General features: G+C 42.6%; 1 protein-coding gene across 1 annotated transcript in view; it reads left to right on the forward strand.

The window, feature by feature from the left end:
* Positions 1 to 3,373: 3,373 nt before the first annotated feature.
* TOX3 (TOX high mobility group box family member 3) overlaps positions 3,374 to 25,906 on the forward strand; it is a 92,756-nt gene continuing 70,223 nt past the window's right edge. The window contains exon 1 of the mRNA XM_083451885.1: positions 3,374 to 3,495. Coding sequence (XP_083308011.1) covers positions 3,394 to 3,495 — 102 coding nt within the window. The 5' untranslated portion in view covers positions 3,374 to 3,393. The remainder of the gene's footprint in view (positions 3,496 to 25,906) is intronic.

Consider the following 25,906-nt stretch of genomic DNA (forward strand, 5'->3'; position numbering starts at 1 on the left):
AATGCTGCCTGGCCTCAGCACTGCTGACACTATGACAAATGTTTCTCCCCTTCAATTACAGGGCCAGTTTTGGGCTGCAGTTCTATACACACTTAACCTGGAAGTTAACTACCACTGAACTCATATGATTGTACTTTAGTTATGGATAGTTGTGATTTAGGACATGTAAATTCCACTTTCTGGAAAGAACACACAACAGAGTCCAGCAGAAGTATGCTGTTAGGTTTTCACTGGTGAGAATGATATGTGTTCCACAAGGTTACTGAACATCATTTTTTTCAGTGGGCTTTCTTTTTTTAACTTCCTTTCTACTCTGAAAATTCTGTTGTTATCTTCTAGGAAAACCAGAGCACTTGAAATGTTTGAAATATCAAATATTTGTCTGGTCTATGAGGAAGTGCCCTCATTACCGCCATTGTTCTATAGTTGGCCACTGAAAAAGAAATGCTGTTATTAAGCTTCTGTGTGATGCTAAATGTGTGTAGAAGGGTGGACCTGGATATATGAAAATGGGTCCTTTTAAAATGGAAATGCACTGATGTGCACTAGATATGGCTCTGCCAAACTTTTCTTCTTGAAATGAATGTAAGGCTGAGGAGGGATCTGATCAACTTACAAACAATTACACAAGCAAATGTATGGTTTGGGACCATAGCGTGGCGGTCCCAGGTTCAATTCTTGGTGTCTCCAGGTAAGGCTGGGAAAGATGGAAAGCCTGAAGAACTGCTGCCAGTCTGGGTAGTTACCAGTTTTCAGAAACCACAGGCGGGCAGAGTGCTGTGTGCTCATGTCACAAGAGGTGATCCTCTGGGCTGTTCCAGCAAGCTCATCTTATGTTCTTATGTAAACAATGATGAGCAAGATGGACCAATGATCTGACTGTACAGGCCTATGTTCAATCCCTGGCGTCTCCAGGTTGGGCTTGGAATAGCATAAACCCTGCTGTTCCAGGGTTGAGCTAGATGACCCAATGGCCTCTCTCAGTATAAAGCACCATCCTGCATGGAAGATTCATGTTATTTTCTACTCTCAACTGTTTTCTTTATAAGCTACAGATGGGAGAACCTCAGGCCTAGGGGCCAAATGTCCCCTCTTGCCTTCAGTACTCTCCCTGGGATATCCCTCTCAATGACCCTGGCTTTGAGAATTCATTGAGAATGCTTCTTGTTCTGTGCATGTTGATGCACACCCAGCACTTGTTGGCTGCAGCACCCATGGAGATTTCCATGTATGGATGAACATCACAGAGAGAAGTTAAGAGTCAGATTAGGACCTGGGAGACCAGGGTTCAAATCCCCCACTGGGGCATGAAGTTCACGGAGTGGCTTTGGGTCAGTCACCATCTTCAAGCTTAACCCTACCTCACAGGGTTGTTGTGGCGATTAAATGAGGAGGGGGAGAAGGACCTTGTGCACCACCTTGAACTCCTTGGAGAAAAAGGCAGGATATAAATGCAATAAATAAATTTTAAAAATGCACATTACTTGTTTCATCACCTAGTGTATTCATATATGTCAGTGGGGAGCAGGATTGTGTGTTTAGCACCTCAATACATTTGTGTATCTATCACACCTATCACATTTTCTCCATGCTGGGTTTCTGTGGGGTGGGGAAGCATTCCAGGTGCACAGAGTACATGTATAAAACGAACCTGCGGAGGTTAGATGCTCAGCAATCCTGCTCCCACCTACCACCTTCCTTTATCCTTAGAACGGACAAATTTGTTAAAACAACAGAAGGCCGCGGGTGAAAATTCGAAGGAGGAGCGTTAGATTGGAGGCAACACGAAGTAAAAGCCCGCTTTAGGGTGCTCTACCCAGCTCAGACTGGTTCCCACGTTCAAGGGGTTACAAAGGCTTCCCTTCAGATGCCCGCCTGCGAGCCAGCCTACCCTCTTCCTCTCTACCAATAGAAAGTCTGCTGCATACATACACGTGTATTACACTTTCTTCATTTCCCCTCCCCTGGCGGCCCGGCAAGCTCAGAGGAGCGAACCCCAACCGCACTGCCGAAAGTTCTGGCTGCGGTGCGTAATAGACCCATGGTCCCCATTCACACGTGCACTTGTCTCTCCCCCCCCCCGCGGCTCCCCTCCTCTGCGCACGTGCGCTTCGGTTTCCTCTCTCCCCCTCAACCTTCGAGGCGGCCGGCCGGCCAAGGAGCGCGCGCGGGAGGGCGGGGCGGGAGAGAAGCGAGTGGGCCCCGGCCCCTTCGGACGCGCGCGCGAGGTAACCCTCCTCGGCGGTGTGCTGCTGAAGGGAGCGAGAAAGCAAGAAAAAGAAAGAGGGGGGGGGGGCAGTACTGCCAGAGAGCGAAGCGGCGGCGAAGAACCCGGCGACCCGACCACCAAGTCCCCCCTTCAGCCTCATTCAAGTTGGGCGGTGCCAAGAGCAGCCGCCCCCGTCGCCCCGCTTTTGGAGCACTTTTGGGGCGTGTGTGTGCTTGGAGACAGCGAAGCTGCCTGCCGCGCGACCCTCCCTCTCCGCAGCTATTCGGGGCTCCTTTTCTTTGGCGCCTTCTTTCTCCCCTCACGAGTTCCTCTGCCCTTTCTCTCTGTCCACACACGCACACAAAACAGTCACTTCCAGAAGAGGGGAAGGGAAAAGAAAGAGACACATACATACAGAGAGAGAAAGAGAGAGAGAGACCCTTGCGCCGGCTGCCTCGGCGGCGGAGCGCGCGCCCGCCCGCGCGCCCGGTCGCCGTTCCCCCCTCTCCTGAGGCAGGCGGGAGGAGGGGGCCCGAGAGAGAGAGAGAGAGAGAGAGAAGCCGAGAGAGTGCGAGAGAGCCGCTGCTTCTGCTTCTTTCTCTCCTCAGAGCCGGGCGCGTGGCTTCTTTGTGTGGTGCAGCTGGTTCTGGAGGCAGAGAGAGAGAGAGGCAAAACCCGGGGGCTTGCCATTGGAGGGGGGTGGGGAAAGAGAGAGAGAGAGAGAGGACTGAGAGAAAGCTTTCGCCCCACTTCTCCAGAGGCGCGAGAGGCTCCCCCTTCTTGCTCCCCCCTCACCTTCGCCTCACCTGTGCCTCTCCTTCCACGCCTTCGGCTCACCTGCCGCTCTGCCCCCTCCCCTCCCCCGTCTCTATCATCCCATCCCTTGTTTGTTTTTGTCCCCCCCCTTCTCTTTCTCCCTCCTCTTCCCTCCCTCCTTGTCCTCCAGGAAGCTTCGCCTCTTTCCACTTCTCGCAGATTCCCAAACAACTTGAGCAACGTTCTTCCCTCCAAACCCGGGCACTTTTTTATTTTTATTTTTATTTGGAAGGTGGATCTATTGAGAGCCTCTCAGAACTTCACCCCTTTTTGGACCACACGGACCTCCTCTCTTTAACTCTTCTTCCATCCAACACCCCCTTCCTTCCCCCCCCCTGCCCCAAACAATCCCCCCCCATCCCTTCAACATGGATGTAAGATTTTATCCTGCTGCGTCTGGAAGCTCGCTTCCTGGAGACCCTTCCAATCTGGACTTTGCCCAGTGTTTGGGTTACTACAACTACAACAAGGTGACTACTTCTTTAATTCCTCCCCACTTTTCTTGTTTTATACCTTTGTTTCTGGTGTGCCTCTCTAGTTTTCCTCATAATATTGTGCCTGGTGGTGCTCTGTTTTGGGGTAATATATATATATATATATATATATATATATATATATATATATATATATATTGTTTTAGGGGGTAGGTGGAACGAGGGGGAAAGGGCACTGCAACTACTGAAACTTTCTTTCCCTGATGTTAAATGGGGCAGCAATTTTTTAATCAAAACTTTCTCAAGTGTTCTCTCCAACGCTACCGCCTCGCTGCTCCTTCCATGGCCTGTACAAAAAGCCATCTCTGGCTCCTGTTGTTGTTGTTGTTGTTGTTGTTGTTGTTACTACTCCCCCTCCCCAACTTTGGAGGGATAATCCCTTATCATTTTCTCACAATTCTTTTGAAATAAAGCACAGTTTCCCTTGTAAACACACACATACAAATGTAGGGCTTGCGGAATAGCTACTATTTCATTGGCCGTGGGGGAAATTGCTGATGAAGGGAAAGTGTGTGCATGGTGTATCCGGGCAAAAATGGGCTTGTGCAGTTTGCAAAGATGCTGCTTTCTGCTTTACTTGGAATCCCTGGAACAATGGGCAGTTTTTGCTGAGGCTCTAAGAAGTACTTTGGGAATTGCAGCCAGTGAGCAGCTGCCACTATTGTCTGCCTTTCTTTCTTTCTTTCTTTCTTTCTTTCTTTCTTTCTTTCTGTTTGTTGTGTTGTATTAATTTTTTTAAAATCTTAATTTTTTTAAAAAAGTCAGATCTATTTCTTTTCTTACAGTCCTTGGTATTTAGAGTAGGATAAAATGTAATGCTGATCAGAGATTGTGCATTGCTGCCCACTCCCCCCCCCAACTCATTTGGGTCCCACTTTTTTCACATTCCGCCACAGTTAAGACATTAACTAAGGCATTCGTTCTGACAAAGCATGCTTGTGTGGAGTTTTATTGAAATCTGTGGGATCCACATCCCAGAAAAAAATGTGTTTAGGATCTGGGTGCCAAAGGTCATTCCAAGTGGGAATTAGTTCAGTGGATGCATGATTCCTTGCCTGCTAACATTACAAAGCAAGCGAATTGTTTCATTTGACTTGTTTGTCTGCCGGAGAAGCTGTTGGTACTACTTAGCTCCATGGCTTATTTACATCTTTCTTGTGGCAGTTTATAGATGAGAAGGCAGATGTAGCAGCAGCAGCAGTCAGCAGTCAGCAGAAGAGAAGGGCACTCCCTACCCTAAATGCATTTTAAAATTAATAATAATAAAAAATGTTTCAACCACAGCTAGTCTGTTTTTGCCAACAACCGGGAAGGAACAGGGAAATGCAAACTTAAAGAGAGACATGGTGACTCATGCTATTCTGAAAGGGACTTCACTGTTTGCATTAGGCTGTGTCAATAGCTCACGGAGTTATTAGCACGGGGCCTTCATACATGTATATAAAGATCCCTTTCACGGCTAGCTGTCTCTCTCCTCCATCACCACCACTATGCTGCCTTTGCCCAGCCTCTGGGGCCCCTTGTGAGATACTGCCTGTTGAGATACTGTGCAAATGGTTAACTGAATGAAGAATGTAATGATGATTACCTAGGTAATGCATGAGAAAAAGGAATTGGTCGGGGGTGGGAAGACGGAATTTTCAAAACAATATCTGTGGTTATCAAAAGTTTCTTACTAGGGGATTGCTTGAAAAAAGGATGTCACCAAAGCAAGCTCTTTTTTAAAGAAGGCTCTGTTTTCGAATGTGCTTGGTCAGGCATGATGGTCATGTTTGATGGAAGCTGAACTGGTGTTTGCCTTGTCCCATGTAGCCAAAGCATACCAATTCCTTTTCACCAAGGTTATGTTAAGCTGCTCCTGGAGAATGCATGCCTGAGCGTGCTCTTGGGAGATACACCACTGAGAATATGAGCACGCTGCTGCCTTGATAGTATGAAAAAGGAAAAAAAGAGAGAGAGGAGGGACTCAACACAAATTAGGGGCTAGAGCATCACCTTTGATTTTTAAGAGTTTTCAATGCTCTGAATAACTGCACAGTCGCTTGTTAGGGCAGCCAAATGTATAAAGTCGCCATCATTTAGAGAATGGCTAAATGTTTGCTGCACTTTGTATTAATTCATGAACATTTTTGAGCTAAACTACATACCAGCCATATTTTTTTGTTTGGCTATTTATCCTTGGTGATAATGAAAAGACACTGTGTACATTCTTCTTCGTTTGCTATGTGCCTCTACAGAGTGTGCCTCTACAACATGTGAATGGCTCCAAAATTAGAAATTTGCAGACCAATTGTAGGTACCTTTTGAATAATGTTCTATTATTGTATCTTCAGCATCACGAGGAAGGAAAGTGTGAAACTGCTGTTGGATACCATTTCTTACAACACCAATCTCCTCAAAACAAAACAAAACCAAAAAAACACTAAACTGGTAGGAAGCTATTAACTCTGTTGCACTTTTCCTGCCCCTGTTAAAAAAACACTTGTATTGCCAACTTGCAATTAAGGTGGAGGATGGATATGGCTTGGGCTGTGATCCTAAACACACTTTGAAATAAAGATCATTGAAATCAATAAGCTTTGTAAGAAAATATGTTTAGGAACAGGATGTTAAGACGATAATTTTATTGCACTTTTAAAAAGTAAGTTTACTATGGGTTTACTCTAGGGTAAACAGTTTGAAGCCAGTGGTTGCAAATCTCATTCTGATTCATATAGTTTTAAACCACAGATGGTTGGGTGGTTGATGACTTGTTCAGATGAACCTTGCTTCTTTCTTTTGCTGAGCTCATCCAAGCTGCTCCTGATTGCTTTGTCATCTAAAATGCCTTTGCATTAGTGTATTTTTATATACATAGCTATTAGCTGACGTTCTTAAGATGTGTATCCACCATTTGTAACAATGTTGCAGCAATGTTAGTAGTTGCATTGCAAATAAAAATCAGTGTCTAAGGCAATAATACTGTGGACCATAAGAACCAACTCCTAGGGGCCAATGTCTATTTGGCCCACCCAATAAAATATTTGAGGGGGCTGCCCCCCCAAACTTGATGGGCATTGCCATTCAAATGGTGTACGTGTGCCACATCATGTGATCAGTTATGCAGGACAGGGCTTACCTGCCCCCCCTTCAATATTTTGTTCAAGTTGGCATTCCTGCTGTAGTCATTGCAAAGCTTAAGAACAGGCCGGCAGTATTGACTGGCAACATAGTAGGGAGGACATTCTTCTACATATAGTTGAATACAATGGGCAATAACACAAAATACATCATTTGTGTGTGTCTAGAATAGCTCATGGGTTAGAGCAGGCTTCCTCAACCTCGGCCCTCCAGATGTTTTGAGACTACAATTCCCATCATCCCTGACCACTGGTCCTGCTAGCTAGGGATCATGGGAGTTGTAGACCAAAAATATCTGGAGGGCCGCGGTTGAGGAAGCCTGGGTTAGAGTAACTTCAGGAAAATCTGCATTTAATAGGATTTGTTTAGAGTGAATGCTCTGAGGCTAGGCAATTGTGCAAGGCTTCATTGTACGTGTTCATAGTTAAGAAGTTTATGCTATTTGGGTTGTATATGGACTACTAGGGATTGAGTGGCTTTGTCCTTGCCTCATCCTTGCTACATTTCTAGTGTACCATAATAAGACATTATAATGTGTAAGTTCAGTCCTGTTTGATGGTAGGGTGAAGTTGATGGGGTTGTTCCAGAGTTACTGGTTTCAGAAGTTTGCAATTGCAGGTCCTCTGGATATGGCTGGACTACTATTCCCATCACCCCTGACCATGCTGGCTGTGGCCGATGGGAACTGGAGTCAAATAACATCTGGACATCTGGTCACAATTTTCCCAACCACTTTTCTAACTAGAGATGCCAGGGGCTCAACTTCTGACTTTGGCTTGCAAAACATGTGCCCTACCACCGAGGTGCATGCATGCTACCTCTGAAGTATGTCCTCTTCCCTGGCACACACACTATGTTGAGCTTTTGAGAATGTTTCCACCTGCAACATATTATTGTGCCACGTGTTGTTAAAACTTCTCTGTTAAAGCTTGCTTTGGAACAATCATATTGAAGGGTGGCATATGAATCTATAAAACACATGAATGATGGTGGGTAGGGGGAGAGAAGCAGGTGGCACTGGGTTCTAAGTGTATCTCTCCCACACTACAACTGATGATCAGTTAAGGGATAGTAGCAGACAGGCTGACACCCCATTCATTTGATCAACAATGCTACCACGAGTATGTTGGTGTCCTTTTGGGGACATTATGCCTTTGCTACCCCCCCTCTCACACACTCTCAAACAACTGGATTGATCTGGAAAAAGACTGTATGTGGCATAAGCTAAATTGCTGCATGCTGTGGGTTGTGGCACACTGCTTTCATAAATAGACAATTTTGGGGGGAGGGAGAGGGAGAGCGATAATACAGATGATGTTTCACAAGACAAGGCACAGCAAATGAGTTTCTGCAGCTGCAGTTATCTAAAACATTCAATGCAAACACCACAGTTGGGTAAATAGATGGTACAGATAAAAGAAGGAGCAGATGGCCAATGGATGCTTGTATAGCTTGCAGTGCGAGGCTTGGCTATATCGCTACACTGTGGTGACCCTTTACCTGCTTACGCTCTGTAACCAGGAAGAACCATTTAATTTCCCCCACTTTCCTGCCTATGCAACCTGCCTAAACTTTCACCCTGTGTAAGATGGAGAGCAACAGTTGCTATCCGTGCGGCATTGTTTCCTAGGGGTTGGGCTGCAGTACGGCCTGTAGCCTTGTACATTCTGTATGGTTTTACTCTTCCTACAGTAACAGCTAGGATAGAACTGAAAGTGGGGCGTGATTTCCATGAATCCTTTTGGCTGGTGGGGTGGAGAGAGGAAAAAATAAGACTAAAATGCAGCTTTTTCGCATTTCATCTGAAAAGCATCAACATCTTTGTAATGATAGACTCTTGAGACTATTAGGCTAATTTTTCCACAGAAGATCTATGCAGTGCATTTACCTTGAATAGTGTGCACTCAATTTTAATATAGACTAGACTAGTTTGTCATCTCTCAGAATTTTTAGTCCTGCCAAAAGGGTGGTAAAGGGAGATAATATGAGTGTGTTGAGGTCAAAGGTTGAACGTTACTGCATCTTTATGTGGGGCAACTTTGAAGAGTGTGTGATGAATCTATATCTTCACTGAACTTTCCAGGAGACCTTTGTTAAGTTCTTCCTTATTTTTTCAGTAAAACGAACTGTGTATCATTTTCTACCACTTTTGGAAAGATAGCTTTAAATTGGTGTTTTATCAAACTGTGTTCTGGGGAACTTGGTGGCTTCCCTGGATGCTCATCAGAGGTTCTTCAATGAAACAATCAGTAATGGTGGATAGGTTTTCCTAGAAGTTAAGCTGCCCATCACTACTTAGGCCCTCTCTGCGATACACATTTAAATCAGTATCATGCCACTTTAAACAGGCATGGCTTCCCACAAAGGATCCTGAGAACTGTAGTTTGTTAAGGGCACTGAAAGTTGTTAGGAGACCCCTATTCTGCTCCCAGAGCTACAAAATACAGCGTGGTTTAACAATCTATCCCTTTGCCCAGAGAACTCTAGGAGTTGTAGCTCTGAGCTGGTATTTTTGCTTTGTTGAGTACTTATGTGGGTGTTGTTGATTTTTTGCTTTTCTTGATAAATAAGTCTGCTGTCAAAATAGCTAAGGAGGTAAGCACAAGCTCCCTGTATTCTAACATGAAGAGAGGTGGCAACAATTCTGGCTTAAGCTAATTTACCCCAGGGAAAATGTCACAAATACTTAACGATGCAAACAAGCCATGCGGGACCATGACATACTGCTGTGCACTTGGTAACTAGGTGTTGGTTACCACGCAGGAGGAGCATCAGCTGCTGGTGGTTGATTTTGTGAAATCGACAGGAAGCTACCTAAACACACTGAGAGGAATGCCAGTGCCTGTGACTGTAACTGTATGGACCTCTAAAGGTTTGTCTTTAATAGAGGAATTAGCAATCGGATCACACACACTGCCCTGGACAAACATCTTGTTTCAGATGTGTACAAATGGCAACTCGATAGGAGTCTAGTGGCTCCTGTGTAACAGGACATCATATTACAGTGTCAAGCTTTGTGGCTTTCACACCCATATCCTCAACTGGCCATGTTTAATGTGATAGTGTTTGGTTATGCTATATGCTAAGGCAGGCTTCCTCAAACTCTGCCTTCCATATGTTTTGAGACTACATTCCCCATCATCGCTGACCACTGGTTCTGCTAGCTAAGGATCATGGGAGTTGTAGGCCAAATACATCTGGAGGCCCTAGGTTGAGGAAGCCTGGCCTACAGTAATGAAACCACCAAGAGTTTGAGCCAACATTATTGCAAAGTATTCAACTGAGTGCACAGTATAGCCAGCAAGTCATTCATATTTCCAAATGGTTTGGGGCTGATTCTTCTTGACTTGTTCTGACCTGGTGCTGAATTGGTGCAGGAGCATAGGAAGTATTGTGATTTTAGATTTTTTAGTGCACGCAGCTTCCTATTTATTTAGACAATATGTTAGAGATTGGTTCATTCTGATGATGCTACAATTTCTATTTTCTGCGGTGTGCTTTTTACTGTTTTAAGCTTGGACATTTTGTGAACTGCATCAAATATGTTTGCCCAAAGAAGTCTATATACCAACCAACTAACTGTCATTTCCTGTCTTGTTTTTAACGACTAACTAGATGTTCTACATAAAAAGGGACATTTTTCAGATTGCTTGTTGGCAGCTGTACTTTCTTTGTGTGGTGTTCAACATTTTGATCTACTGGATAGTGTTTGTTCTTGTGAAGCTGATATGAATTGGCTTTCGGGTTTGTTACCTGGTCTTATGAGTGCTCTGATGAGTATTTATTGCATCACGTTATTTCCAGACTCAAATTACATTCATTAGTAGCTAGCACAATGTTTCTCCAACTTCCAGAAGTTGGGTCCTTTGATAAAAACCTATGCTTTGGTCTCCCTGAAGTTGAAACAAACTATCTGTCCCCAGGTGACATGCATTCATTTTGCTCCTGAATATGAGAATTTGTAAATTGAGACATTACTGCAAACACTGGCACCCAAAGTGGAATGAAGCAGTATGTCTCTAAGCCACTGCCCTCTTAAAAACCTTGCAAAGGGAAACCTTAAAACAAAGCAGTGACTCTTCTTCCCAAGTCAGATTGCCAGTCACCCCCACAAATCTCATACACATCAGTTAGAGTCCAGTGCCATGGGATGGTTATTTTAACTTGTGCTCATAACCGGTGGGGGAATTATAAAGCTGTATCTAATGTCTGCTGGCGCAAGGACTTTTGCACTAGCAGATGTTCAAGTTTTCATGTTGTGCAACATAATCCAATACAACAGTTGCTCTAGCAGAAACTCATTATTCAACAGATTGCACAATCTATTGTACAGCAAAAGTTACTAGCAGCATTCAACTTGTGCAAAACATTTTGTCAGCCAAACAGGTAGGACACTATAGGACTTTAACTTAGTGCTACATTACACACAAGCCTAAGACTCTGTGTGCATGAAGATGATATTTCTCCCTAGATTTTTGCACTCCCTTTCCAAGTGCACCTCCAAAGGGAATGTTATCAAGACATTATGAAGCTGAGCTGTTATTAATCACCAGTGAGCTCAGTTTGTTCTGCTAGACTGATGCAGCTAATTTATTGAGATAGTATACACTGATTTGTTCAGTGCAACTCAGAATTCTTTCTTCCTGGCCAAGTGTCAGTGAGAGAGCCTTCTGCAGCTATTCGTCTATTCTGTTCTTCTAGTAAATAATTGACAAGCATCATGTCAACCATTAATAAAAACACACATTTCTACTATTCTGAGACCCTATACTGATTATCACTTCCATGGAAGGGGCTACCACCATTTTGAATATGGCTTTATTGAATTGCATTATTTTGATGAATTTGTTGCCGCTGTTGGCTTTATTTATATGCTATTGCATTTGATAGTATAATGATTGCAATTGTTGGTGGTGGTTGTTTTCTTTATTTAAAAAAATGCTATTGTGATTAGTGTGAGCTACTTTGAGCTCAACATTTGTTGTTGGGAAAACAGAATACAAATATCAAATTAAATCAAAATATTTCATTATCAGTAGCACTTACCCTGTCCGTCTGTGTTGGATTTTATAACTGCTGGATTGGTTACATTTATTTATGGTTTTATTGAGTTGTCGTTTGTATATTTTAATTGTATCTATTTTACTGTGCAGAGCAGGGGTAGATGCCTCTGAGAGAACATAAAGCAATGAAGAGAGTAGGGCATAATGTAGATACTTGGGGACCTTGTACCTCTGCATGAAAATGATCAAGGGTGTAGTGGCAAAAGGCAGTGGTGTCATAGGAAGTTCATCATCGTCCCTAAAAAGGAGCCTCTTAGCAGGACAACAAACTTAGATGAAATAACTGGTGACTAGCATACATTCCAAAAGAATAGAAGGAAGTGGATGGTGATGATGATGATTACTAATTTGATGTATTGCCTGCCTTTCATCCAAAGCCCCTAGGGTGGTTTAAAACAATTTAAAATACAACATTAAAAATGATTTAAAACAAATTGCAATCACAAGGATGAGGTAGGTCCTAAAAGTATATATCTTAAAAGGCTGGATTAAAGAGGTGGATCTTCAGTATTCAACAAAAACCATATATTGAAAGTAACCGATACACCTCTGTGGGGAGGGAATTTCTTAACTTTGGCGCTGCCACAGAGAGTGTGCCCTCCTGGGCCAGCCCCCAAGCTTCTGCAGGCAGTGAAACTATCAAGAGGGGCCTCTTTGTTGATCTCAGCCCCAAGAGGGTCTGAAGGAAAGAAGGTCTTTCAGATATTTTGGGTTGTATTCAACGCTAGTCCTATTCAGAGTAAACCCATTGAAATTAATGAACCTAAGTTAGTAATCTTTGTTAACTTCAGTGAGTAGGACCAGTGTTGAATGTGACCTTTTGGGCTTGAATCATTTAGGGCCTCAAACTAACATGAGCACCTTGAATTGGGCCCAGAATAAAACAGGTAGCCAACAGTGTTCGAAACTCCCATTGTTCTAGGCACATTTTGCGACAGGGAATTTCATTAGTGCAAGCAGTTTTTGAGCTCTGGATGCAGTCCTGCACCTAAAATTTCAGATTAAAACTGTAGAGTAGAAGGAAAGGAGGACCCTTTTCTGCCTTCCCACTTGTGAAGGCTGGAGAAGAGACCCTCTTAAGAATATTAGGGGTGTGGGAAGGACTAGACCATGTGAAAAATAAACATAATATTTTAGTTGCAGTTCATTCATTTTCAGCGTTGTATTCTTATTATTAAAAAACATGCCTAAACATTCTGTTGTTGCATCCATAACCTAGGTTTAAGGTGCCATTAAGCTCCTAGCTTTCATACCTCAGTTTCTAACACTGGTAGCCAATGCAGATGTTGATTCAAAGTAAGATATGGAAGAAGAACTGGAGGAAAACATCATGAACAAACTATACATATGAGTGAATCATTGCCTCACAATGGTTCAGAGACAACAAAGATGCTACATTGCTTGCTACACACACACAGAAGCCATGAAAGACTTTCTGAAGAGGGTTCAATATCTTGCTTAAAACATTTGTGTGCCACTTTAAGGTGGCTGTGATCAGCCTGACCAGGAGCCAGTAAGGTTGTACCTCAGCTGGTTTTGGTGGGAGCCACATTGGGATGTCCGTAAGAGGCCCTACTGACAGGACAGCTATGGATGGTGGGATCTCTGCCATTTGCATCTTTCCTGAATCGATTACCAGCTGCAGTCACTTAGCCCTAATTGAGGTGAAGAGGCTTTTTGTGCTTTCTATAGAATGCTGAACACAAAAGTGGTCCATGGTTGTGTCATTGCACAAAAAATGGTATTTCTTCTCTGATATCTTAGTGGAGCTTGCCCAGGAGAACTGTCATGGCCCCCTCTGGTTGCCATCTCTGGTCCTGTACTGAAAGGGGTAGCCTTGGACTAGGAAGCTCATTATGGAGTAGGATTTGTTAGAACTTGGAAATATTAAGACCTATGAGCAACATTGGTTAAAGTTCTCAAGTATTACCTTCATGAGAATTGTGATGTTTAAATGTCACCATGTTGGTACAAATTGACTGAATAGTTTTAGATCATTTTTAGGACATGTGTTGGCAGGTGATGCCTGCTACTTATGGCATCTGATGTACTGGGATATTTCGCAATTCTGGTCACCAGGGCTAGAAAAGCAACTACGGATCTCTCTATCAAATTGCGACCTTGTCAAAACTGGTTGTCTGCATAACTGCAGGTGGCAAAGAAACACTTGCTGTTGAGCTGTAGGTAGTAGGCCACTATACCTTTTTCCCCTGCCATGGAAATGTTACAAAATATGGCTTTCTAGTGGCTAGTAATCTTCACCCCAGACATAATGTTGGAGTTTGTTTAGACCAGGGATGGGGAACCAGTGGCCTTCCAGATGTTGTTGGACTGCTAGCCTCATCATGCCTGGTCATTGGTCATGCTGGTTGGGGCTGATGAACCACATGATCCTCCTTTCTGGATTAGATGTATGGTAGGGGCATGAAGTCATTCTGCATACTTTGCTAAGATGGTAGTCCTGGCAGCATCTTTTTGGTGAGTGTACTGTATGGACTGGCTGATGGTGCAACTTGATTCTAATACTTGCATGCAGTTTAAACTCACCTTTAATTTGCAGAATAATGTAGCGAGCTTGTGCAAGGAACATTTTGCCCTCTAACTGTTAAGTACCATTTTGGGGGGGCTGATGGGGAATTACCACACGAAAAAGTTGCAAAAATAAGAATAAATTGCACAACATTGAAATATACCAGCTGTTTGACATTCTGCTTCTATCTTGAGCCCTTTTATGGTTTTGCTGATGGGAAACTAATTTTGGGCATTGGCTTTAGTTCAGTAGCTTTTTAAATAAGCAACCCTTCTCCCCCTCTTAGTTATTGAGTCAATTACATGCCTTTTGCTGAAAATATTTAGCAGCCACCAAAGTTCTAAACAGTCTGTTAAACAGCCTCTGCTTGCATGCTGCTAGCATGTGCACTTTAAAAATATTAAGTAGTGTGTTTTTATCTTACTGCTGCACTAAACTCCCCCACCTTGTTCGGTGACTGTATGCTATGCCTTGGAAAGGGAAGTTTTCTGGCTGAATACACACCAAACATTTTAAACATAGTTTCCTCCAAAGAATCCTGGGAGATGTAGTTTGCTAAGGGTGTTAGGAATTGTAGCTACATCTCCCACAATTCCTTGGGGGAAGCCATGTGCTTTAACTAAGGAACGCGGGTGGCGCTGTTGGTTAAGCCACAGAGCCTAGGGCAGGGGTAGTCAACCTAAGGCCAGGGGGCCGGATGCAGCCCAATCGCCTTCTCAGTCTGGCCCGTGGACGGTCCGGAAATCAGTGTGTTTTTACATGAGTAGAATTTATTTAAAATACTTCTCTGGATTTTTTGTGGGGCCTGCCTGGTTTACATGAGTAGAATGTGTGCTATTTAAAATGCATCTCTGGGTTATTTGTGGGGCATAGGAATTCATTCGTTCATTCCCCCCCCCCCCAATATAGTCCGGCCCACCACATGGTCTGAGGGATGGTGGACCAGCCCACAGCTGAAAAAGGTTGCTGACCTCTGGCTTGCTGAACAGAAGGTCAGCAGTTTGAATCACCGCGACGGGATGAGCTCCCGTTTTTCGGTCCCTGCTCCTGCCAATCTAGCAGTTCAAAAGCATTAAGTGCAAGTAGATACATAGGTACCAATGTGGTGGGAAGGTAAATGGCGTTTCTGTGTGCTGCTCTGGTTCGCCAGAAGCGACTTAGTCATGCTGGCCACATGACCCGGAAGCTGTACGCCTGCTCCCTCGGCCAGTAAAGCGAGATGAGTGCCGCAACCCTAGAGTCATCCGCGACTGGACCTAATGGTTAGGGATCCCTTTACCTTTACTATGTGCTTTAACTGTATGGTGTGTACACCGTCTGTTTGGAGACAATGTTTGTGTTCTTCCATTTTCTGTTGAAAACATTCATCTGTTTAAAGAAAAAATAGTGCCCACATTTGACAGAAGCAGAGATGCCCCCCCCCCCGGTTTTTAGTTTTTCCAGGTTCTGCTCTTCCCACTCATTTACCAGCTCTTCCTTTTTTCTTTGTGTTGCTTTTGCTTTTTTTGGCTGGGGGGGGGGCGCTTTCTAACGTTTGCTCCTTTTCTTCTTCTTCCTTGAGAACTGCTCATCTTATTCTAGCACCTCCAGGCAGACACTTCTGCCTACAGCTTGTCTGATTGTGTGTGTATCCTCTGCATTTGGCCAGAGGGGCTTTTAATTCTGACTTGTTGCCAGCACTGTGGTTGCAGCAGGATAGCTGATTTCATGTATTTGGTTATTTTGGTTGATCACCCACCAGAACTACCTGAAAGCAGCTTTGCATTATTATGGATGCCACATGCAAACCTATTTAAATTGCTCTGGGTGGCAAGCATCATGGCTACAATCCTAATTCCACCTACTTGCAAGTAAGCCCCATTGAATTAAGTAGACATAGTTAGAATTGCAGTGCTAGTTACTTGAATGCTGATGTGGATGGTGTGGCTGGAATGATCTTAACACCAGTGGGAAACTTTCATTTTAGCTTTTTTAATATATAAAAAAATTAAAATTATATGCTGCCTTTTGGAGCATAGCCCACCAGGGGTCGTTCATGGTGTCATAAAAACACAGTCTAAAAATAATCAGAACTGACAGAGGCAGCAATGTTAACAGTTATTAAAAAGGCCAGTTGAGACAGAGACTAATATAGCAGCTAACAGAGCTATATTCTGTAAAATAGCTCTCTGTAACGTAGGAGGCTGCCTTAAAAAGAATCAGACTAATGGGCCATCTTTCTCATTATTGTCTACATTGCCTGGCAGCAGCTCTTCAGGATTTCAGATAGGGTACATTCTCAGCCCTACCTGGAAATGCCAGGTATCAAAACTGGGACCTTCTGCCTTCAAAGCAGATGCTCTTCTACTGAGCTATGGCCCTTCCTCAAAAGAACTTGTTTAAGAAAAGGCAGTTAAAAAGAAGAGATTAAGAAAAATTGTCGAGGCCATGCATCCCCAAAGAGGAGGAGGAGTTCCAGAAAAGGTCCTGCCTTTCATGCCCACCAGCCAAATTGACTTTACAGGTGGGGCAGGATGTCTGAAGCACATATCAATGGCTGGACAGGTCTATTTGGCATTGGTACCGAATCACCTCAGTTCTTGTGTGCATGGCTGGATGCAAACAGGATGTCATAGAGAAGAATTTAAAGTGGACTTCATATTGAAGTTGCCTAAGGAAGAATGATAGTGAATTTTGGAATGGGGAGAGCTCCAGAAATTGCCCGGTTGGAAGCAATGAGCCATGGGGCAGGGTGTTAGCCCTCATTACTGAAGACTGTGGTTCACTGTCTCACTACTTAGTGAGTAGGACTAAAATGGATCTGTGACAATCTCATATAAAGGACTTGGTCAAGGTAACTGTAAATCAGGAACACTGATTACCCATAATAAAAGCAACCCTGACAAAGGAGAATGTCTCTTAAAGCTTGCATTGCTGCAGTTAATCCTACATAAATTTTGATGGGTCATACATTAAATTGATAATGAGCTGTCCCCTATGAGCTCACAGTTATATCATATATTGAAGACAGAAAAAATAAATAAAAGGCCATTGACTGTCCACTTGTGGTTGTCCACAGGATACTTGCCTACCTATATGAACTGCTTAGAGGTTATGGGTGATTAAACAGTATTTAAATCCTTGAATAAATACCTCTGAAATGAGATCATGAACATATAACATGTTTAGTTTGCCTGGAGCAATCATGTAGGTTACCTCAGCAGCCAGGGAGAACTCTTCTATTTTATCAGATAGAAAGTGAACACTGAGGTTTTGTGGATCACAACAAATTGTCCTAGTTTCTAGGATAAAGATGGCTGATAGCCTTGGAAAAACAAGTGATTGAGTGCCACATTAACATCTTAAAAGCTATGCAAGTGCATTATTTGTTGTACTTGGCCTTTATGAACAGCAGTTTGGGGTGATGCAGCCCACAGAGATGTGGTTGAAATAGAGGCAATAATTCATCTGCTTTGATGTTCTTATAAGGTCCAACTGTGAGCCAGGGTATTTTAATAACTCTCTGATTTCTTATCACTGCCTGATCAATGAGATCACCAGAGTCTTTGCTGGTGGTCCCCTATGGCTCAGATACATGGCTTGTAACTATGAGATCCTGTGCATTCAGTGTTGTGGGCCCCAGGCTGTACAAGTCTCTCCCAACTGAGATTAGAAAAGCACCTTTCTTGTTGAACTTCAGGTGCATGACAAAGACTTCATTATTTCAGCAGGCCTGCTAAGGTAGTGTTTGGTTTTAAGATGAATTTGTATTGCTTTTTGTATGCACTTTATGTTTTGTAATTTTATACATGCCACTTAGAAATGCCAATGATTAAGTGGTATATAAATACCTTAAATAAATTAAAAATTAAGGAAAGGGAAAGTTGACAAAAGTTATAGCTGGTGGGGAAGCTCCTTACCCTTGTCTGTTCCAGCAACATTGCGTTGGTACCAATGTTAGAAACTGGGATAGAAAAGCTAGGAGCCAAATGGCTTCTGGGACCTGGGTTGTGGGTACCAAAACAGAATGCCTAGTTGCCTCAGGGTGGGGGGTCGGCAACACTCTTTATTATTTTGTTAAGAATGAATTAATATGCACTTTACATAAGTGACACATTTTTTAGCAGAAATTGTTAATACATGTTTAATTTGGTGTTTACAATAAAAATATTGGTACCATTCTTCAGTTTTCAAAACACTCTACTCTTTATTGTTAAACTCCTTAACATATTGTCTATCCTTAACATATACTTTGAGTCTTCAAAGCACATACATTTCAGTAATCCTGGAGGGTCAGCCAGGCAGAAAAAAACGGCACCCAGACTTTTTGAGGTGCTTGTAAATGGAGAATCTCTAGGTGCAAAATGCACCCTACTAATTTTAAACCCTGGTTGGGGTGGAAGAAGGTGTCAGAAATGGAAGGATAGTTTGTCCAGTTCTAACAAGCTTGGGAGGCATTGAAGTGTTAAGCAAGACTAGGGGCTTCTCCAGACATCCTTTCCATTGTGCATTTGTGATGATCTGAGCTCATGCCACTATAGGGGCAGTCACACATGATGGCTTTCATTACTGTTTTCACCTGCAAAAGTTTTGGTGTCCACACTGCTTCCTTTCCAACCAGTGCATAGCTCATAACGTCCTGCTGAAATCCCATTAACTTTTATGGCACAGATATTCTGTTTCATTTTTGCTGTAGTCCCTCCAGATAGCAATAATGTAGTAGCATCAGGGCAGCATCACGGGACAACTAATAAAGCAGAATAAATTCACAACCTAATGCATTATTATTGTGTCAAGAATGTGTGGCAGAACTGCCTCCCCCCACCCATAAACAAAAATGTTCTGGAGTTGTCTTTCAGATGAGAGACTGTGGTTGGGTAAGAGTTGTCCAACACTGGATAATACAGTGAGCTCTTCAGTATCTGGGAGAGCTTCCAGGAGAGACTGGCAGTTCTGGCTCAAGGTCATTGTTGGGAGGAATTAGTTCACTCTGCCACAACAGTGTGAAGATCAGTGAGTGGTCCACAACACGGTTGTGTCTGCTTGAGATCATATTTAGGTAGCAGCAAAGAATTATCTGCAGCAATGGAGATGGGCTTGGGTGCTGGAGATCCATGAGCATTGTGCATACATTCTAGTTTATGAGTCCTTAGGAATCTTAGATTGTAGTCACCTTGAGTCCTATTCAGAGTAAATCCATTGAAGTTCATTAACTTATTAGTCATCCCTGTTAACTTAAATGGGTCTAATTTAAGTAGGACTAGCATTGAATACTGCTACCACCCTTATTCAGTGCCTTCCAATCTTTTCTGAAACAATGAAACGAAAAAGGAAACAATATGCCAATGGTAGCAACTAAGAGTTTGTTTTTGGCTTCCTGGTTGTGAAGGTTCTGTAAGAAAAAAACAATGAAATGAAAAGGGATGAAAATATATGCCCATGGCAGCAACTCAAGAGTTTATAGTAACCCTTGTGCTGCATAATGGTGTGATGGTACTTAAATTGTGCTGTGTACCATGCTTTTTTCCTCCCTTTTATCAAGTTAAGCAACTTCCTTTGCATTGAATAAATGCAGAGAAGCTGTTTTTAAGAAAGCAATTAATGTAGCAGAAACCAATGCACCCTGCTGTTGAAAATGATTTCCCTGCAATTTTCTTTAAGAAAAAAAAGCACCAACAACAATATGAATAAAAAGTAATAGAAAGAGTTCACCAGTACAAACTAGTGTTGCTTTGCCATCTCCCTTTAAAAACAAAAACAAAAGATTTCAATTCATAGGGGAATTAAAAACAAAACAATGACTTGGCCTTCATAGGGAAATTCACACATCTCTAGAAGTCCTGTAAAACACTACCCCTCTTGTGGATTGATTGCCTCTGGGTGGCTACTATGAGAACGGGATGCTAGACTAGGTGGACCATTGGCCTGATCCAGCAGGCTCTTCTTACGTTCAGTGAAGTAAACTTCACCATCCACTAGCGGTTCTTTGTGCTACTGTTGAGAAAGCTCTGACCTTGAAAAGCCCTTCATGGCTTGGGACCTGGTAGACCACCGTTTCCCATATCAACCTGCCCAGACCTATTACCAACCTATTATTCTGAGGGAGTTTCCCCCCTCTGTATATTTGGTTGTATGTCCCTGCTGTACACAAGGCCAGAATTGAGAAAGGAAATACAACAACACACCTCTCTGTTCCTTCCTTGCCATAATGTTTTTGTTAAGTTTGCTCAGTAAAGAGTTATTAGGACTTCTGGACCCTGTCAGCATTATTTAAGGTTCCCTATTCTTGGTGATGCTCTTTAAATACACCCACCCACCCACATAGAAATGGTTTTGTGGAAGTTACCTCTTTTGCTCTTTCCTCTTTACCTGACGAATACCTTTAGCACTTTTTTGGACAGAATTATTGTTGCTTGCCACACAGAAGCAAATTATTTAGTCAGCAGTAGGGAATCGGCAATTACTCATAAGGCTATGCTGCTTACTGCAGTTGTTAGGATTATGGCTAATTGTTATTAAAATCTAATGTTGCTGTCAGAATGATCTTGTGTGTATAATTGAGTCAGCTTCTGTTACTTTGATATCGTTGACAATCTGTTATGTGCTATTTGTATCTTTTGATGTTAAGGCCTACGGCTTAACCAATTAACAGAGTCATTCATTCAACATGGCAATTACGGGAAAGAATCACCTATTTGCAAAAAAGGATCAGGCTGCAGAGTAGGAAATATTGCCTGGGGCACACAGTTCAACCATGTTTTTCATTATCTTTTCAGTAACTGGAAGGATGCAAACTTCTAGGAAGGCTAAAAACTTTTTTAAAATAAATGAACCTTCAGAGCCCCAATCTTGCAAACACTTGCCTCAATGGAATTTACTTTTGAATAGGTGGTATAGGCTTACACTGCTTTTTAAAATGATATTTTATTCCATAATAAACTTGCTGGTATATTTGGAGAACCAGTGTGATGTAGTGGTTAGAGTGCTGGACTAAGACCTGCGAGACCAAGATTCAAATCCCTAGTCAGACTTAAAGCTCACTGGCTAACCTTGGGCCCATCGCTTGCTCACAGTCTCACCTACCATACAGGGTTGTGGTGAGAACAAAATGGAGGGGATATGTATGCTACCTTGAGCTCCTTGGAGAAGAAGGTGAGATATAAATGACACACACACACACACACACACACACACACAGAGAGAGAGAGAGAGAGAAACTTTTATAAGTAAAAACATTAGAAGTTGCTTTATACTGAGATGGCTGTAGCTTTTGACAGTACTTTTGACAGTAATGGTGCTCTCTTTTTCAACACCTGGTGTCTGATTCTTTTAACTGCAAGAGCTAGGGTTTCAACCAACTGCCTTCAGCATGCCAAGCATGCACCCTCCTCCTGAGATCTGACTGTTACTGACCAAAGCTCCTTTCATTTGTTTGTCATATGTCAGAGGTGGCCAATATGTTGCTGTCCAGATACTTTTGGACTCCCAAATCCCATCAGTCCCAGCCACTATGGCCAATGGTGAAAGAGGATGAGACTTGTAGCCCAGGAACATCTGGATGGCACCGCTGCATAGGCTGTGGTGTGATTGAAAAATTGGAACCTATAGGGAAATACACTTTAAAGATTCTCAGCTCTTGAGTCACAAAGATTGAGATTATGCATCATGCTATATCAGTACTCAGTAGTTCCCAGCTGTATGCGTGATGGCCTCAATAAAAAATATATATATAACTGAGTTTGGTGGGATGTCGGGAGACATGAAAATTCAATTCAGGAGTGCCTATGTATTTTTTCTTACAGGTTATCTGGGCCCAGTACACTATATGTGGATTGAGCCCCCTACTCCACTTCCAAAAGAGGACACAAATTTGTGTAATATTTGCATAGACTTCATACAATATGCAGAGTTGTATCTTCACTTGTGGGGTGAGTGTAGGGTCCTGAAAAGAAACCAGAAGTGTCACGTAAGAAAGAGCTACTTATTTGTAAACCACTTCATATTTTTGATATATCACGTGGTTTACAAATCCTTTTAAATAAAGTCATAAGATGTCTGACAGACACAATATCAACAGAAGCAGCCTTTTCCATGATTTTCATACTAGGGAAAGCTTAACCTCTTGCATTTCTTTCTGCCATACAAACTTTAAAGGCACAACCGCTCTGCCTTTCCTTACTGCCAGCCCTAAAGCATGCAAAGGGCTTGAGCTTTATGAGTTTCTAAACCAGTTACGCTACTATATGTCTTTCATCTGTTGCGTGGCAGTACTACACTCCTTGAAACACCAGGCAAGATGGTAGGAGGGGTGTTGTGTCAAAATACAGTCAAGATTTACAGCAACTAAGGTTCATATGTCCACGCTTAGATGAATTCAAGATTAAACTGAACCTCACAATAACTACAGCAACTAGCTGCTTTCCCACTTCCCCTCCCCCATAGTTGGGAAAATCAAGTGACTGGGCCTTTTGGCTAGTGGGTCTTTGTTTTCTGGAATGCCATCCTCTTTTCACAGTGGCCGACCAGATGCCTGTGGGAAACCCAGAAGGAGGACCTGAGCACAAGAGCATTCTCTCTCTCTCCCCCCCCACTTCTACAGTTTCCAGCGACTGGTGTTCAGAAGCATTGCTTCTGCCTCCACCCTTGCTGAACAGAGTACTCTGCAAATAATAGATGTTCACATGAGAGGAATTCTACTCGATTGTGGACTTAGTTCAGTAAATGAAACAAAGCATACCAGCTGTGAGGTTTGGATGAATTAGGCATACTGTACAATGAAAACAAATCTTGTTTTATCTCCCCCCCTCCCATTTGTGTTCAGTATCAATAGCATACAGAAAAAGAACAACCCAAGTTCAAGGGACTTGCAATTCTGCTTATTTTGAAAACTAGATAGTTCATGACTAAGCTCTTTTTAAATTACTGTATTGTATAGTAATCACTATAAATAGCTTCATTTGAAATGGCTTAAAAATCCCCTTAATGGAGTTTATTCATGGGGCTATATATGTGCTAATGGTGTGTTTATTAATAAAGGTGGTCTCCAACTGACAAGATTTTTAAAGCTAATATTAATTTCATTAAGGTGTTAAGTATGTTGGACAATACAATACTCCTTTTCAGAAAGTTTTACATGGCTTAACAAAAAACTACGACCGTGCAACGTGAACAAGATTCTAGTTTCATAGATGGATTCTTCTGAGATCCTTTGTGGTTATGGTTTCTTACCACGACATGAGAATGACTATTTTTCTTTCGCATTGTTGCATGTAATTAGAAGCTTTCTCTTGCCTTGCAGCTGGAACCTCAAATCATGTTTTTCTGGCAAAGATTCTGTTCATTTAAATGGGGCTGTGATAGCAGAATGCTTTGAGGATTGAGATCATTTTGCTTTTAAGAATGGTTGGACAAGATGAGTAATTAACAACTATGCACCAGTTGCAACTATGCCTGTGTCTAAAGCAATCACTGTTTGTGGTACAGTGTGTACCTTTGCAAATACTCCTTAAAATAGCAATTTTGCTTGCTTATCATGTACTGTGTGCATGCTAAATTTGGGAAATTAATGAATTCTCATGGCAACAAATGAAAAATGAAGTCGTAGGCAGATTCATCCCTACCCGCTTCATCTCACCCTGCCCCCAAATGAAGTCAACTTCTTTCAGTTCGAATCCCTGCACTCAGGACATTTAAGGTTTACCAGACATTAAATGGCTGTCCAGCCTAGGTCTGGTTTAAAGATAAAGAACCACGAGAAAGGATACCTGCAGGGGCCTTGAATTTGCTCATTAACAGCACCTGGAAAGCAGACTGAGTGTGCACCTGACCTTCCTCACTTTGGTGATATAGATTTCCATTTAAATTACAGTGACTTGGTTGTATCCAGTGCTGTATGAGTCTATCAAGGCTACTAGTTGTGATGGCTATGCTCTGCTTCCATGGTCCGAGGCAGTAATGCTTCTGCAAACCAATTGCTGGAAACCACAGGAGGGGAAAATGCTCTAGTGCTTGGGGCCTGTTTGTAGCTTTCTGGTTGGCCACTTTGAGACCAGGATAATGGACTAGATCCAGCACAGAGTCTTCTTATGTTTTTAACTGGGCATAGGCAAACTCTGCCCTCCAGATATTTCAGGATTACAATTCCCATCATCCCTGACCACCAGTCCTGTTAGTTAGGGATGATGGGAGTTGTAGTCCCAAAACATCTGGAGGGCCGAGTTTGCCTATGGCTGTTTTAAACCCTCAAATGTTGGAACTTCCCACTACTTTCCTCACCTGTGCACCTCCAAAATTTACCTCTGACCCTCTGGTGCAGACTTTTAAGAATTCATGGATGGCCACAGGGGTAAGGAAAAAAAAGAGGAAGTTCTGTTGTGTGAGTGGAACACCAATGTTGAATACAACCCGTTATTTATATATTTGTATATAAATTAGCATATGCAAATGTTGTGCAGATCTGTGCACTTTGTCCTCTATTCTTTTTGGTAATGCATTTCCCTTTTTGGGGAGACATGTAGGTGGCCACCCAATTTCTATTTGTTACTTTTTTAAATTCAGAAACTGTAGTTTGTATTGTAACTCTGAATGTTAGCAGGGCATCATTATATCATGCCACCTTTATAGATCGAGAGTGGAGAACCTGTGGCCTTCCAGATGTTGGACTACAACTCCCATTATCATGCAGGCTGGGACTGATGGGCATTGGAATTAAGCAACATCTGGAAGGAACCAGGTTTTCCATCGCTGGTGTAGACTGTCCTTTAAAGAGTAACTTCAATAGAATATAGGTTTGTCCCTTGAAGTTTATTTGGAGCTGGCATTAAAAAGATAACAGTGAGGTGGTATCTTGATGTTTTGAGAAGGAGCTCCAGGCATAAGGAATGTAGCAATGATGAAAGTACAGAATTGTTTTAGAGGGGCAGATCTGGAGGCAAATAAACATAAGAGCCTGGCTAGACTGGGCTACGGATCTGTCTTGTTCTTATACTAAATCAGACCACTGGTTCATCTAACTTTACTAACTTTACTATTGTCTGTAAAGACTCTCTAGTGTTTGAGAGAAGAGGTTTTCCCCAGACCTGTTTGGAGATGGCAGGGATTGAACATGGGACCTTCTACATGCAAAGCAGATTCTTTTCCACTGCGCTCTGTCTCACAGGGCTTCCATCAGTGGCCAGCCAGATGGATGAGCTGGGCATGAAGGAGCAGCACTCCACTACTTGTCCTCAGCAAACTGGCAGTCAGAGGTTCTCTGGATATTTTGCGTACCTTTGCAATGCTGTTTGGGGTCACTGGGCTAGGGATGGAGTCTTCAAATGCTCTGTCATGCCAGAATTTCAGGAAAGTATCAATTCTGTGACTTCACCACATCAAAGGCGGTTGTTTTGAATCAGATGTTGGTTTGGCATCTTCCCGAAACAGAAATACTTTAAAGAGAACTTGAAAAGTATAAATAAATAGTGTTGGGCTTTCTTAACTTTTGTGGTTTTCTTTGCACAATTTCCCCACACAAAGATAATTCTTATCCAGGGAAATATATAGCCAGAATATGTGAAAAGCAGAACAATTCTTTTGTTGCTATTCTTATAACATTGTTCAGCTGCGCAGCCAGTACATTAAGGTTTTGGGTTTTTTGGTTAACAAATTGACTACTTGCATCATGGTAGTGAGGCATGCAAGTTTAGAACCAAGTCAG

Source organism: Podarcis tiliguerta (assembly GCF_965153285.1).
Source record: "Podarcis tiliguerta genome assembly, chromosome: 8".
In the NCBI taxonomy this organism is placed as follows: Eukaryota; Metazoa; Chordata; class Lepidosauria; order Squamata; family Lacertidae; genus Podarcis; species Podarcis tiliguerta.